A 17,728-nucleotide genomic window follows, 5' to 3' on the forward strand; every position below is an offset into this window, starting at 1 on the left:
TAAGTCAAGCCACATTGTAACAAAAAACTGTTCTTCATTTTTTTAATTAGGTACATATGTATATTACTATTTATTGAAATGTTAATACATACGTAATTTTTTTGTTCTTTTTTGTCGTTTTCATTATTTTTACTTTTTTACTTGAGGCTATATATGTCTAAAACTTAGGTAAGCTCATACGTATTTTCAATATACGTATGTACATACATATATACTTAATCAAAACTCTTAATAATTCGAATTTTTTTTTCCTTCTTGATAATTCGAAGTCTCGATAATTCGAATTTTTCTTGTAGTCCCTTGGATTTCGATTTATCGAGAGTCGACTGTAAATGTAATAGACCTAGAGAATGTAATAAGCTCAAAGACAGTCGTTAGAGCTACTTTTTGAGACAATCCCAAAAATCTGGGGTGTTGAAATTAGCAAAGATGATGGTAAGACAAGTAATTCAATATTAGCGCATGATTAAGTAATGTTAAGCTCAAGTCAAAGAGGACATTGTACAAGCATATGTTTAAAGTGTGAGGAGATAAAGATGAATATGGACCAAAGCAAATGCTCTTAGACTTATCTTTGATGGGTATGAATAGTTAACGATGTTCAAATTACAAGAACAGTGAATAACTTTAAAAGTGTTTGGGATTAATGTATGTTATGATAAATGATAAGCACCTGAATAACTGAAATACTTGACTAAGAGTTGGATAACCAAGGAAAACAACAGCCCTCCTCGATTCTGTCATCTACGAGGTGTAGACGTCGACCAGAATGAAGAAAGTACAGAAAGAAATTGCTAGCGACCGAAATGGATTGTTGCAAACCGGTTTTTTGTTAACTTAAATATGGGGAGTAAAATATTCTGAAATAAAATGGAACAAAAAGAAATTATTGTGATAATAGAGATGCAGTGACTACAGTGAGCCTGAGCCTGTGGTCGCGTAAAAAGGATAGAGTAACAAAATATAGTGGCAGAAAGAGGTCCTGGCATTGGGAGATAATAAAAAAAGTGAACTGAAAAAAGGAGTAGTCTAAGAAGAAAAATGGATAAATATGGACAACGATGGTCTAAATGGATATGGATTGGCTCACAAAAGGCCTTCAAAAGAGTAAACTTAAAGGCATGAGGCGTAAACCATTTTTTTGGTGGAAAAAACCTCGAAAAAACTGAACTGAACCCTTTAAGAAAAGACAAATTTTCCTATTCATAATTTTGAAAAACTTATTAGTACAGAAAACGTCGACGATACTCTTAACTTTCAACAAATTATCTATCGTTTTTGAGATTTCCTGTATTCAGATGAACGCATAGAAATCATTCACTAAAAAAGTTATCAAAGAAATGATAATACTCATAATATTACATCAAGTTATAAAATAATTTAATAGTTACTCTCAAAAGGAAGAAGTAGAAGAAGAATTAAGTGGATAAAGTTCAAATGATGTTTGGAAAGTGCACTCTGATGGAGTTGGACATTAAAACGGGAGAAAGTTACCATGAGTCACTGGATAGACAGACGAAAGGACAGGTGTTCTTTTGGTTACTAAGTCTTCGGGGAATTCCAGACCCAATATCTGACTTTAATATATCTTAAAACACTCGGTAGATATAAGATAAAAGACTAAAGTTAATTTAAACAACATTTTAACGCTAAACTTTCAGTGGAATCTGTTTTTTAAGGAAATGGCGACGCTTTAATGGACTATTGTTATGAATATTAAAAACCTTATTCTCTCCTTAAAGCCAGCAGGGAATAGGTGTGGTCAGGATAAATGCAATGCAATGCGGAACATCTAGACATTTTCTGCAATTACAGGCTTCATATTCAACAACGTGCATGCTTCTGACATTCCTCTCTTGGCAGGTTTAATAGGGGATATCGTTTCTTTGGCATCAAGAAGGATGGCTAAATGTTTGTCTTTCTCATTTCCTCGAGGAAAATTTTTCTTGCTAGTTCTCACAAGGTAACACTGTGTGAACGTGATACAGGGTTAAGTGCACCTCAACCGCGCCAAGCGAGTCGCCTGTTCTTTACCACTATAACCGGCAATGAGATGGAAAACTCTCTGTAAGGTCCACCTACTTATCAGATTTAAAGAGATATGAGCTAGCTTCTGGCAGCAACTACGTATTGTCCAAGGCAATGCCAATTAATGCTGCCAATGAATTGGAGAATTCTGCTATTTAGTTTTTTTTTAAAAAAAAAGTAATAGCAGTGTAACTTTATAAAAATTCAAGAGAAGTGCGACAATTTTTAATGCAACGGTTTAGGCAGTTTGGAACCCAGTGCCTTAGATATTCTTATTTGAGCACAGATTGCATTTAAATATGTGATAATTCTGTTTTGTTTAATCTGAACTTCGCAAAAATCCAAATAAATGAAATAATTGCATACATCAAGTATGATCGATGAATGTTATCAGAATATTTGAGGAACGTAATGTCTATTTCCTACAGGCTGACAGCACGTATCCACAAACCGTTCATGCATAGTAAATGGAGGCGGATAGCTAACATAGCATATTTCTCTCGAAATATTTAAAAATAAAAAATCCAAGGCCAACAACAGGGAATCAAAACCCAGAACCACAAAAACAGCTTTGCACAGTTCTATTATGAGTACAGTACAAGTTGTTTGTATGAACAAAGAGCAAAGTTTAAAGTGAAATCGAGAAGAACTTAAGCAAAATCTTCTTAAGGTCAGTGGACATTGTCAGTGAGTGTTTGAGCCTTAAAATATATATTCTTCAAGATCTAATTTCCTGTTTTGGGCACAACTCTTTATAAAAATTAATCAGACTGGGTTCAGGTTTTTTTGTAGCGTTTCTTCGTGCTACAATCAGCGCATTGGGGCTGTAAGTAAAATAGATAGAAGTGAATGGTAGATTCAAACGAGTGGAGAAGTTACCGCAGTGGTAACACTCCCAAAACATTAAGACTATTTAGCCACTCTCTTTACTCTAGAGAGGAGATCACGAGGTAGGTCACTGTCTTTTAAGACGTCTTGTCCGGGTTATCAAGAAGTGATCTAGAAGAAAGATTTTGTTCTAGAGGATTTATAAAGTGATTGCAGGTTGAAGTGAAGCATTCTGTGTCGTGTTTTGGCGACTTGTGCGATAAAAAAAAATGTTAAGATCAGTGTGTATAGTCCAGGTTGGAGATATAAAATGGAGCGTTTACTGTGGTTCGAAGTATTTTAGATTGTAGAGATTGAATTGTTTGGAGATCGGTACCCAAACAGCTCTATACGCTCAGATGGGTTTTAAAATAGAAGTATAAATCAGTCTTTTGTTGCCTAAAGAGAGTTTTGATCTATCGTCTAAGAGTCTTTTAGCCAACCTCTGCTTAGTTCTGTTCTTCTAATTCTAGTGTGGAGGAAATCGTTCAGGTTTAACTGAGAAGTTTGGCCGAACAAATCTGCGGGCAATGCAAAGTAGCTTTTCCGCGGTTGCACATCAGGGAGGTTATCAAAATAAGATTTTGTACCTTGAGTATGAGATTGTTGTTGAGATTGACATGCGGCACGGTGATTGTGGTCGTAGACAGCGGAGTGGTGAGAGTCACTGTTACCATCTCACCACCCGCGCTTAAATTCCCGCCTTTCACACTCGTCTTGTAAATCAAACTTGCCTATAGTCTAGACTAACAGACAACGAAATCATCTTCTGTAATTGCAGCTACAATATAGACACACACTGAATATTTATTCATGTAGCACAATAAAACACAATATTAGCCACTTTTACAAAAATGAACGATGAAACTTAATCCAAACACAACACAGGTTACTGTTTTTCAAAAATTGAAAAAAATGAAAACTACGAATAAGTTTTAATGGTGTAGATAGAACTAATCCAGAAAACTATAGGGAGTAGAGATTATAGAGGAGCGGTGATGAGATCGGAGAAGCGTCCGTCTCTACCACGAACACACAGGTAATCCGGACGATCTATCCGTCACTACTGGGCTCCTTGTCCCACCATCGCACAGACCCCCAACAACTCTAACCGCCGCCGAGCCCCCCTCCTATTGATTTTTTTTCTCTACACTACGCGTGCGCACAACGTACCACTAATGCAGTATGGAGAGGAAGGGTGGTAGACAGTGTAGGCAACCCGGCACTCTTATAGCCGGGCGCCCCGTTCGCAGACATAGCGGCTATCTACACAGCTCCCTAACCTCTTTCGCTTAATTCCGTATTCACACGGGCTTTTTTTTTCCTCCGCTCTTAGTTACAAAATTTAGGCTTACTTTTAATTTATACTTCTGTCAATATTACCTTAATCTTACGCAGTTAGTCCTCCGGATTTAATGGAGGGTCTCCAATCTTGACTACATTACCCTCTTTCTCATCTTTAATCAGGCGCTGATATTCCCACATATTCTCAATCCAAAACTCTTACTTTAGCTGATGGTACAGCCATTCTTTCACTCATTCAGATCCTGTCATTCCCTTTCGAATTCTACAAGAAGATCTCGGCCTAGCACAGAAAATGGTGCCGGACAAAAATAATGCAGTTAAATAGAATAGAAAAGAAATTTATTATTCTGGGACAGTTGTCCCCTAAGAATAAATACAGGAACAAATAGAGGCCTTAACAGTTTGGCCTGTGATTAAACAGAAAATAAATAAATAAATAAGTATTTACAAAAAGTGAAAATAAAAATAACAGCAGAAATTAAGGAAATAAATTAAAACAATTAGAATTTCGGAGGAAGCTGAGTAGAGAGGAGATAACTGAATAGACGGGATTTAAAGATGGATAGGGTAGGAGCATGGTGGACAGATGATGGCAAGGAGTTCCAGAGAGAGGTAGCACGTATTAGGAAGGACTTGTCAATGGATGAGGTACGGTGAGAGGGAATATAGAGATCAGATGAGCGAAATCTGGTATTACGGGAATGAATCGAGGATTTAAACTTGAGGAGTTGAAAAATATAGGATGGCCTTTGAGACTGGATGACTTGAAAAAGGAAAGAAGCCAAAAAATACTGGCGGCGATAGACAGGAACAAGCCACTTCAACTCATCGTAGCAGCGGCGAAATGCGGGAGTCTCTGGAAATGCGGAAAATAAATCTTATGAAGCAGTTCATGAGAGGCGCTTGAGCTTAGCTTCAATAGAGCAAAATCGAAATTCATTTTCATTCATCCGAACATGTCCCCCACATCTATTGTCCATTTACTACGATGCACCAGAAGAGGTAACACAGAAAGTACATTGACAAGAGCTGGAACTCATCAGACTCACAACCTTCAAAATCTGTGACTCTTCAACAAAGACTAATGGTACAACTCACAGTACTGAAACCTATTTGTGGGTCTTACTAACTGTGGAGTACTGCCCATGCACCGAAAACCGCCCAATCCAAAAATCCTCAACAAAAAATTGTAAATACTCCTCTCTATATACGTAAGCAGTGAAACAATCCATTAAGACCTAGAAAACCCTGGCCATCAAGGATGCGAACCAATCCGCTCTAGTGCCCTAGTATTTATTTCTTATAGTTTGTTATTATTTTATTACTTATTTATCTTAGTTTTTTTTTTTAATTTCTAGTTTGATAACAGCTTGCCAGACGGTCGAAAGATCATTGTCTAGTGATGTTTTGTATGTTTTTGTATGTACTTGAATGTGAAAAATTAATAAAAATCTTAATTCATTCATTCAATCCGCTCCAGTTACTACTGCAAATTCCATAAATCCCTGTGCCTACAAACCTTAACTCCTCTAACAGACCAGCATACTCCCATCAGATTCCAACTTGCTCTCTCCACAAAGGCTGAAGAGGCTTCGACCCCCTAGTTTCCTGCTTAGAGAACATTGATCAAGTGTCCCAAAATCAATCGAAACTGAATCTATTTATCTGGAGTGCTACCACCCATTCGGGTAGCTTCTCCACACTTTATTGCATTTTTAATAGAATGCATTTCACTAACACTTGAAAACAGCAGTGTTTAATGCAAAAGACGTATCACAGCACAACTCCATTAACTCCATAAAACAAAAAAATTGGAGAAATGCGATGAAATAATGGACATCGTTTTTATAAAATTCCCGTTTATAATATAAATTCAAATAAATTTACCATTTATCATTCAGCGCATGCTACTGAATTTGAGTTGAATTATTGCAACGATTTACATTATATATAATCTTTTTAATATTAAAGACAATTAATTATTATTAAAAAGACCCTGAAATGTAACGTTATGGAGAAGTCTACCACCTAGCCGGAAATAAAACTTAATTTAATCAAATTTTCAGATTTTGAGGTTATACTTCTCGACCAGGGAAGACGAGCGGGCTCTAAAAAGGTCTGGGTAAGATCCTCAGAAAGATTTATGGGCCAGTGAAGTAGCGAGATCGGTGGAGGATTGGGTCGAATGTAGAGTTAAAAGAGCTGTACCAGGAACCGGATCTTGTAGCCTTCATTCAACGAGGACACCTTAGGTGAAGCGGATGGAACTAGAACGCTAGCCCAAAAGGAAGTTTTAAGGCACTCCAGGGAGGGTCGAAGGCCTTGTATCAGGAGGTGGCTGGATGATGTGGAGGCAGAGCTGAGAAACATGGAGCCGGCGTAGATGGCGTTCGTTCTAGAGCCCACGATTTAGAGGAATTGAGGAGACCTAGGTTTCTTTCAGTACTGTAGCGCCCCAGAAGAAGAAGTGTACTCCTTAGTTAGTGCTGTTCAAGTACTCAATTTATTGCATTGCAATTCATTAAGAAGTCCATGATTCCATTAAAATTGTTCTGCATTTTATGCAATATGGGTGTTTATGATTAGAAGGAAATGTATGCATTAAAATTCAATTGCTAACAAGAGATAGGATTAACTCTAAACCCAGAGGAGGATCTAACCTTATCAAAATTATTGTAGATCTGTCAATACCGTACAAACCTTTATCAATTATTAACTTTGGAAATAGAATCATCCATTTTACTAATGAAATTCAGTATTCCGTTAATCTTTGATTGAATATCTAATACCTTTATCGCTTATCTAACTAATTCAATTTATGCAAAGTGAATAGCCAATCCTGGTTATTACCTTTATTAGACGTCTATTTTAGATATAGTAATTAATTTTAATAATTAACTCTATTAAGGGTTTAATAATAAGCGGATCAATTTACTTTGATCGCTAAAGCTTAACAATAGATTTAATCTTTTCATAATCTCTCTCAATTACGAGTAAAAGAACGTATTACGAAATTGTAGATAACCAAATTTTACAGGTAAAGATCAGGTTACAGGTACTGAGTGGTTTTCACAAATCAACCAACGAGGAACACCGATTATTTGAATCAATGTTTCAGTTTTTTTTAAACTAAATTTCTAAAACGGCTCCAACTATTTCCTTTAAAACTTCATTAGCTCATTCCAAAAATGAATTAGTTGAATAAAACGAGATTGGTGTTTTTTAAAGCAATATTTATTCAAGAAAATTTTGTTATTAAATTACTGTAAGGGTTAGTCCAATTTTAGAATATGTACCGCCGAAGCGAGTTTCCAAAAATTGAAACAACCCAGTAGGGACCCACTTCCTTTTAGATCCTAGACCCTTAAACTCAGCTACATAAAATAAATTCTAACGGTAGATTAGTGTATCTGGTGTGGATGAGAGTACATTGCGGATTGAATAGAAATGAGAAGAGCGATATCAACGCGAAACTGGTCAGCCCGTCTGCAAGACACTGCCTCAGATCGGAAAAAAATACTTTCAAAAACTAATCTGTAACACAGAAAATGCGCGGAAATTTATTCATCCTCAAAAACAGTTAAAGGAAAATTCTACTCCTCCCTATACACTCCTCCATACCCAGTTAAAACCATGGTTTACACCACTTTCGGCAAACAGATTTTACTGTATCATGAGCAGATTCGAGATTTAACCATAACTACTCAGCTCACCATTTGGCTTAGAAACCAAATGCTCCTATGATAAGGAATCAGCAGCCGAAGCCAATCATATCATATTGGCCAGCAGCAAGAACAAGAACGGTAGGGATCAGCTGTGGAGGGCCATATTACAGACGAACTGCCAATTTCCAGCCAATTTAAACACTATACTGACTTACCCAAACATTTACCCAGACTTGAATAACTACATTAGGACTAATAAAATTTAAATATAATTCTCACTCAGTGATAGTGACTATAAAACTATACATACTAACAGACAAACTACCCACTACATTCAAACAAAACTCTGCATGATGGCTAATTTGCAAGGAACATAAGGCCAAGAAAGAAGAAGAAGTAGAAGAGCAACAGGTGAGACTTGAGGATTCACATCAGACATTGTCTCAGTAAATCAAATATTAAAAAATTGAAGTAAAGACAATTCCTGAGGAATCATATCCCCAATGCCCAAAGTCCAAAATTTCCTGTTCTCCCACTGCTCCTTCCGAAGGCCTTTGGAGGCCATTCCTTCGGTGATACCCTCCATCCAAGTTTTCCTAAGCCTTCCTTTTCCTTCTCCTCTCACTAGGAATGAAATCTATGATTTTCTTAGGCCATCTCTCATCACTCATTCACATCACGTGGCCGTACCATTTTAAGTTCTGTGTTTTAACACGTCTTCGGATTTCCGGATTATAGGCACATCCATATCTTGGAGACCTTTCCCAGCTTCTTCTCCAAAAAATCCATTTCTAAGGCCAATAGCCCATCTTCCATTTTTCTTTGTTAGGCTCCAAGTTTCTGCCGCGTAGAAGGTTATATTCGCCAAGAAAACGTGCAAGATCCTTTTTTTAATCTCCAAAGTGCCGAGTTCAATAAATGGATAGCTTGCTTTCTTTCCCTTTACAATTTTCTTTTGGATATCCAATTCTGAAGACCCAGTAGCTGATAACCAGGCACCCAGGTACTTAAAACTTGCAACTCAGATGCAGTTGCCAATTTTTTCATTTATTATCACAATTCGCTCACTCTACTAAATACTAAGTAATCCAAATTATTTTTTTTTTACTAAAATCCGTTGCACCTGTGATCTTTAACTTCGCCATAAACATTACCGCTAGAAGTAATCGTTGTTTAAAAACAATTATTATTAGGAAATATCGGGGTAGTGCGATTAGAGACTATATATACCATGTACAGGAAAATTTCTTTTATGGGATAGCAATAAAATGTAATAACCTTGGACGAGGTCATTTGATGAAGGGGCGCCATTGTTTGAGAGGGAGGTACTTAATGATGGACGCGTCGGTGGTAATGGTTTTAGCAGAGTGGTTACGATAACAATATCTAGGGCAGGTCAACCAGGAGAAGTGTGGTTAAGAGTGACGGCGGCGGAATAAGGTTCCAAGCCACTCCCCCCATAGAATCCTTATGGTTCCTTTCCTTAACTCAATTTATGGGCCACTAAGACCTCCTAGGGGGGTTTAATAATAACTCGTAAAACACAATTTTACGATTAACAGACGAGCCGAATTATTTTTTTTTTTAATACTCCGTGGAAGTAGAAATTGCCAAGGCTGTTAAGTAACAGTGGTTTTGGTTTGGTAAGGGCAGGTGGAATGGAATTAGCCACCTATCTAATTATTTTTCTTCTTTTCTGGGTCTTTAACCCAATTTTGTGAGGGTCTCTGGGTTTCCTCACAATGTTTTCTGCCAGTCCTTCCTACTTCTAGCAGTCGCAGTGTTGAGGATATCCATCGCTTTCTGTGCAATTCCAGTCGTGCGATCGCAATTTTGGGTCTCCTGATCCTCCACGCAGCAGTTTAGAAGGAATCTCACCACATAGCCTGCCATCAACTCAAGTCGGTTTAACTTAATTCAAGCTACTACTACTACTGGGGGCTCCTTTGTTCGAGCCGAACCAACTCTATATTCTTTCTACGACGTCAGATAGTGCCTTCAATGTATTGGGCCATAGATTTTTGTGTAGCAGCTTCTTCTCAAAACGGTGCTCATCAGTTTTTGAGATGGTCCAAGTTTCTGAGGCTATGCACCAAGACTGGCCGAACAAAGGTCTTGTTACAATCATAAGTTTGGTGCCCCTTGTTAATAAATTTACTTTTGTAGTAGAGCTTACTTAGACCTTAATAGCACTTTTTAGCCGACCTTCTTCCTAACTTCCTGGAAGACGTTCGTTGCCTGCCATCACAAAAGATCCCAGATAATCAAACTCAGCGACCTTTTCAAATCTATTCTTCATTATGCGGAGAGGCTCTTTCAGTGTTGGATCGGTGGAAAAGAATTTGATTATTTTCCTCAATGACCACCAACACCCCAGTCTCCTGCAGTTGGCTTCAAAGCTCAGAAAAAAAAAAAAACCTCTATACAGCGCATTAGCCAAGTATTACTTCCTAAAACACTACGGGAGATACGGAGAAAAATTACTAAAAAAAACTGTAAAAGTCTTCAGGTAGACGGCCGATTTATATCAAATTCTGAAATTCTTCTGGCAAGTTACTGAGGACGGTCTCAATCATGGATGGACAATACTCAGGGGCCGGGATTTTAGAGGAAACCGCCTCCTGCCACTTAAGATCGCCATCATGAACATTTTTCTGAGAAAATGTTTCTAATAAATGTGTTGTGTATGCAATTAGTACTAATTATAATTAATTACAAAATATTTATTTTTAAAAAAACGCTCTACTTAAATTAAAAAAAAAAAATATATCGATCAACATTACCAACTGAATATGTAATTTCCTTATTTTCAAAATCATTTAAGTGGTTGTAAAATTATCCACCAATAAAATGAGACAATTAGATAATCGTATCCGTGCCACTATGACGAAAACAAGATATTCTTTTTCCGGAAAAATTATCAGTTTAATTATTGCTGATAATTTAAATTCGATAATTGTGTAAAACACTTAGATAAAATTCCTTACTAATGGAACTGTGCTATCACTTGCACACTTGCATCATTTGTAAGGGTGAAAATTGCATTTTTATTATTTTTTTTTTAAACAGTATACGAGGGTCGTTTGAAAAGTCCGTGCAAAAATAAAAACTACTTAATTTTTTGGGGTAAACCTTTTTTATTTTTCAACATAGTCTCCTTTTAGGCTTACACACTTCGTCCAACGCTGCTCTAGTTTGTTGATCCCTTCCGAATAATAGGATTTGTCCCAGTCTGAAAAATAGCCATTCGTTTCTGCAATCACCTCCTCGTTTGAATAAAATCTTTTTCCCGCCAGCCATTTCTTCATATTGGGCAACAAATAGTAGTCCGAGGGAGCCAAGTCTGGAGAATAGGGGGGATGTGAAACGAGTTGGAACCCTATTTCCATTAATTTTGCGACCACAACTGCTGAGGCGTGAGCTGGTGCGTTGTCGTGATGGAAAAGGACTTTTTTGTGGGCCAATCGTGGGCGTTTTTCTTGCAGCTCGGTTTTCAAACGGTCCAATAACGATGAATGATATGTACCTGTAATAGTTTTACCCTTTTCCAGATAGTCGATGAGGATTATTCCTTGCGAATCCCAAAAGACAGTCGCCATAATCTTTCCGGCCGAAGGAACGGTCTTCGCCTTTTTTGGCGCAGATTCCCCCTTCGTAACCCATTGTTTAGATTGTTCTTTGGTCTCAGGAGTGTAGTGATGTATCCATGTTTCATCCATAGTGACGAAACGACGCTTAAAGTCCTGCGGATTCTTCTGGAACAGCTGCAAACCGTCCTTACACGATTTCGTTTTTGGTCAAGCGTGAGCAATCCGGCACCCATCTTGCGGATAGCTTTGTCATGTCCAAATGTTGATGCAAAATATTATGTACCCGTTCATTCGAGATGCCCACAGCACTAGCAATCTCACGCACCTTCACTCTTCTGTCATCCATCACCATATCATGGATTTTATCAATGATTTCTGGAGTAGTAACCTCAACAGGGCGTCCAGAACGTTCAGCGTCACTTGTGCCCATATGGCCACTCCGAAAATTTTGAAACCACTTATAAACTGTTCTAATCGAAGGTGCAGAGTCACCATAATGTTTATCAAGCTTCTCTTTAGTCTCCTGAGGCGTTTTGCCTTTCATAAAGTAGTGTTTAATCAACACACGAAATTCTTTTTCGTCCATTTTTTGAAAATCACTCGACTTCCTCGATTCAAACGAATGCCAAACACAAAGAAATAGACCGATCTGGCTGAAACTTGGTGTGTGTTCTTCCAAGAGATGCTACTAACTAAACATAACCTCGATACGCGCCAGTGGTGCTATCTCTCTGACTTTGCACGGACTTTTCAAACGACCCTCGTAAAACTAAAAACTTATTATTGTTTGAAAACTTAAATGTTACGTTTCCCTTATTCTATTTACACAAGGACAAAGTAAAAAAGGGAGAGACGATTCATTTCTCTAAGTTCCTAAGTACTATACTTTAAACTTTTACTTTGTAAGTCCCAAACTTAACGACAAACATTTGGGAAAGAAGGAGGTTTTCTGTTTTAATAAGGTTATCCGTCAGTCTAGTTTTAATGTTTAAATATTTATAAAGTGACTTCAACTTTAATAATGAATTATTTAAATTTGTTAGGGCATGTCCCCCCTCTCACAACCTTAGATTTCATTCACTCGCAGAATGCGCTCAGCCGAACTTACCCACTTCTGTGATTACAATCTACCCCTATTGCATTGCTCGGCTAATAAGTAAATAAAAATAAGAAAACATTTTTATCATCTAAAAGTGTTATCAAAATGATCCAACAGAGTGTGCTTTAGATGTGTTCACTCAATGGTTCTTTTGTAATATTTCTCTTCAAATACACTTAGGGACCATTATGCTTCCACTTTCTATTATATAATACAGAGCTAATGACTTAGAAAATAATTATCTTTATAAATAATGATTCTATCATGCATGTTTGGATCGCTAAGAATGTATCTGAGATACAGAAAATCAATGCTATTGAAGTTTTATTTAAATAATGGTTACAATGGTTGACAAAGGAAGTTGGGCGCTAAGGAAATGACTGTTTAACTTTCTAGTTGAATATTGAAAAGGCAGTGATTATTTAACCATTTAAATTCAGAATAAAGAGCATAATAAAGATAAATCAAAAAAATAATCTGGATTAGAGTTAAACAAAATAGCGTCTACTTACACCCATTTTATCATTATTTTAACGAAAAATTTATTACGATTGAAATGGCCAAGTATAAGGGGTCTGTACATCGAATAAGTTCTAAACAATATCAAGGGAAATTTAATGCTGTAAAATTACTTAACCAGTTAAGCGTGGAATTTAATTTAAAAAACCCCCCACATTGTGCGGAATTAAAATCAGACAATGACGTGTATACAAGCAGGGCAAAACAACCAAAAGTTTACAATAGTCGTAATAGTAACTGCAGGCGACTTTTTCTGCAATCACCTGGGGCTTGAGATTACCAGAGCATTCTGTGCTCTTTAAAAAATCTTGCACCGCTTCACGTGTGCATTGCCTAGAGCTTTTTACAAGGAAGAAGAAAAGAGCTTTGAATTCTGTGCAAAATGAAATCATGCTCGTACTGAGGTCTGAATCTCTATCTAAGAGGTAAAAACGGCATTGCACAAAGGTTGAGAGCTTCTATTTGTGTGCCTAATTCCCAATCTCTAATGCGAAGACCAAACATGAACCAACCACTTATCATTTGGCTGGATACCTCCACCTCCCTCCATATAAGATACTTGGCAGTTCTATTGGTTAGATAAAGGAAACATCCCACCAAATAATATTCTTATTGTATTTTATTAAAATTTCGAGTTTTTATAGTTAATGGCAATTTGATATTTTTCACGAGTTTACACGTCGAACGCGTTTAACTGGTTAAATGATATCAATTGTAATTAAAAAAGGCAATTAAACAGTGCCAACTAAATCTCAACTAAATATAATAAAATGTTATATAAAATTATAATATGAAAATGATAATTTTCGCTAAACAAGTACTGGATATTGGCATAAAATAGCAGGAACACATATAAATATAACTTGGGATTATTAACTATGGGATAACAGTGGTTGAATTTTATATGCAACATTCCGCCATTCATATGATGTTGAATGGTTGAACATGATGAGAGAATTCATAATGAATGGCAGTGACGTGGTGTTCAACATTTTTATTGCTTAAAACTTTCTATCCAATTTAAGATTAAGTATTTTTGGCCGTAGATAGATAATCTCAAATTTGGTTTTAACTTCGCGATTCAAATTACGACAGTAACCAACGATACGTCTTTTTTCGTCCGTATTTTGATGTACTTAAGAATAATTTAATAATAAATAAGAAGAATAATTTGGAATGGAGTTAAAATAAAGTGCCTATTTATTTATGAAGATGTAATGTATATTCTATCATTATTATAACAAAAAAAATTATTATGAATGAACTGACCAGCGTAAGGGTCTGTGACATCTAATAAATTCTAAACTAAATTAATGAAAATTTAATGCAGTAAAATTACTTAAATAATATCAATGAAGTATGAATGAAATGTTGGGCACTTGCTGATTTGTGCACCTTTAGTCGTTTAATAAAAGCCTTATACATAACTTTTTATACCGTCAGTTTTTGTTAAGAAGATTTAACCATTAAAATTAATTATTTATTCCTTTTTGTACAGCTATTTTTTTTTTTAAGTACCTTCAAAGTTTAATAGTTCTTCCATAGTTCTAGGATTTTCAAAATTTTCTGAGGCGACTTTTTGTACCCGGTTTGGGGAAGGAAGCTATAGGGGTGTTGCGGTGAATGGTTGGTGCATGACTATTTTGGCTAGAAGCATTAAACGTTTTCCCAATTTTTTGTTGCTGTTCATGTAATGAAAATTCGTTAGAATCTGTAGAGTATAGAGTGATTTAAGGCAAAAAGTCAGGTAGCTAAAAAACACAAAAGATAGTCATTATCTCACTAGTCACTATTTAAGGAAAACAGTTCATTGAGACAGAACAATTTACGATCGTATTCTTCTTCATACCGCCAACTATAGTCATTCTAACCGTTTAGTCCACGCCTTCTATTTATCTTAACCGTCCTGATATTTACTGTAAAATTACTTTTTTACTTAGTTTTGTTTCAGTGTAAATCTAGTTAGTCGTTTATTGGTGACAGATTCATTAATCCAAAATGAAAAAAGATTATTGCCTATTTTAGTAATATTTTTTTCTACCCAGCTTTCAACCTAGGGTGACTAGATTAGATCATCTTCAGGGCTTATACTAGTTCAAAATTATAATATTTTTGACATCAAAGGATGATGTGTCTTCTGTTCTGATTGAAAAAATTAAAATTCAGAGATTGTAGACAATTTCCAAACCGTAAATACTATTTTACTAATTGAATTTGAGAAATTATCTGAGAAAAAGCCTTCTTCGACTTTTTCTTGAAAAAAAAAGTGGGAAAAAATTAATTTTGGGCATTTTCAGATACATGTTTCAATTCATATAAGTCTTCAGCTCCTTGAAAGAGAACTTTAATTTAAGTGAAAAGTCGTCTAGGTGTTCACAATAGATCTTTTAAAAATCAAAATATTTTTACGTGAAAATAAATAGTCGATAAAAACCAATTCTCCAACGAAATCATTTTTCCTCCCTCTAGTGGAGAAGGCAAGAAGTAATATATAGCAAACGGTTAAAGGGAAAGATGGAGGTTGCGGTAAATATTAAAGCAAAAGTAGATTTTATGAGAGATTATATTGGAAGTGGTCTTTATTTTTGCATGAAAAAAACCTTTAAAAAGTAAGACTTCAACAAAGTTTTATGATTAAAGAGAATTTAGTTGGGGAGCTAAAAAGAAAAACAAGAAGAAGAACGATAGAAGGAGAATCAGAGGTGGAAGGCTCAAAGAGGCCATTTTGGAGTTTAGGAGGATGAGTTGCCCTGTGGTGGAAGTAGCTACAGGGGCTCCTTAATCGTGGCGTTTCTTGTTAGTTAGTTGGTCCCAGAAGAGTGGTTAGATTCCTTTAATTTAGAGAAGGATGACGGTAGTTGGCTTGGGGCGCGTTGTACGAGGGTGTAGCGCCAAGTACGACTCAAGTAAAATTTAATGAACACATTTACTCTAGGCAAACACTTTTTCTTCGCTAAGTATACTTTGAAACTGCATTTCTACTGCTTAACCAACTTCTACATCTAATTATCTAAATCAGAATCATTGTCATGATATTTTTTAGCTAGCACAAGTTAATGACTTCATGTTTCTTTTTGCAGCAGTAACTCCCTTTGTTCACTACTTCCGTTTCTAACGCAGAACATAATGATAAGCTGGGCTCAGATTGATCACGTTTAGGTGGACTCTAATTGCCGCCAAGAAGTGGCCCATAGCTGTGTTAGCTTGGCCCAAAAATGGCTTCAATACCACTTTGAAACTGAATGAACTAGTTGACCAATCAAAGAGTCAGAAATAAAGTAATGAAAATTGTAACTGGCTAAATTAGGTACCGAGGACGAACGCGTCACAGCAAGTTAATTGTGAATTTCTCATATTAACCATTAAAAGTTAATTAATTATTTATAACCAATTATTATTAATTATTATTATTATTAATTATTAACCAATCTAAGGCCTAGACCGGGGGAATCGAACCTACTAAACCAGCAATACATCTTAGCTTTGCGGTTCTAGCCTATATAACTATAGCTCGGCTACCTTGGGCGTTCCAGAACCAATCACGTCATACTGAGATTAATAGTTTTTTTTAAAAACTTAATATAATTTTGGTTTTTATTATTAATTTTATAATCAAATTGTTATATTATGATTTACTCATATTTATAATAGTTAAGAGGAAATTCAGCAATCTAGTCACTTTTTTGATAGAGTTACCAATGGAAATCCGTCTTTAGGAACTTACCCCCCAAAACAAAGAAGTTATTTTTACAAATTGCCATGTAATTCAACAACTCAAAATCGTTGGAATTTCAAATTTGATATCCGGTTTAGGTGCCACTGTTGGATTCGACCAAAAAACTTTCGATTAAAATCAACCAACCGGAAATTCCTCTTGACTGAATCCATTTTTCATTATTTTGAATTTTTTTTTCAAAAAGCAACTCCTATGATTGATTTTAGTTTATTTAATTTGGACTACTTATCGAGTACATGTTGTTCTAAAACTTCTATTTGATACTTATTTCAGGGTATATGTAATTAAAAGCCCTTCGAGATGAGAAGGGCTCTAAAATATCATTTTAATGACATTTATGGACTTATCACCTAACTATTAGTAATAGGTTTGCAAATAAGTTCGTTCGGTTTTTATTTTGGTACAGATTCATTCCGATTTACTTGTTTTATTTTCGGCGCAAGCGCACAACTCGGCTGTTCATTTGAAAGGTTATGTTAAGAGTGTAATCTTTCTATGAATTTCGGTTTAACAAACTTTACTATTGTGCTTGCTGCGTAGCTGTAAAGATGGAAGAAAATAAAGTGCATTTTCACCCATATTTTGCTTTATTATTTTAAAAAAGGCCAACCAGCTGCAGAGGCTCATAAAAAGATATGTTGTGTATAGGGTGATGATGTCTTAACAGAACGATTATCCCAAAAGTGGTTTGCCAAATTTTGTTCTGGAGATTTTGACATTAATGATGCTCCCCTCACCGGTCGCCCGGCCGAGGTTAATTCAGTTGATGTCAAGGGCGTAATCGATAAAGATCCATGCGAATCGGTGAGAGAGATAGCAATAGCACTTAACATATCCCCTACGAGCGCTGAAAATCATTTGCGCCGGCTGGGATACTTTTCTCGGCTCAATGTTTGGGTACCGCATGAATTAACCGAGG

General features: G+C 36.1%; 1 protein-coding gene across 6 annotated transcripts in view; it reads right to left on the reverse strand.

The window, feature by feature from the left end:
* Nucleotides 1-17,728, reverse strand: part of LOC141454695 (uncharacterized) — a 424,389-nt gene that overhangs the window by 110,054 nt on the left and 296,607 nt on the right. The window contains exon 1 of one of the 6 annotated variants that reach the window (XM_074129212.1): nt 3,486-3,969. The exons of the other annotated variants lie outside the window; for them this stretch is intronic. Coding sequence (XP_073985313.1) covers nt 3,486-3,572 — 87 coding nt within the window. The 5' untranslated portion in view covers nt 3,573-3,969. Of the gene's footprint in view, nt 1-3,485; nt 3,970-17,728 lie in introns of those variants that run through there. 6 annotated transcript variants of the gene reach the window in all.

The sequence above is a fragment of the Rhodnius prolixus genome, unplaced genomic scaffold (genome assembly GCF_049639745.1).
Source record: "Rhodnius prolixus isolate KJV_2025 unplaced genomic scaffold, Rpr scaffold_9, whole genome shotgun sequence".
Taxonomy (NCBI): Eukaryota; Metazoa; Arthropoda; class Insecta; order Hemiptera; family Reduviidae; genus Rhodnius; species Rhodnius prolixus.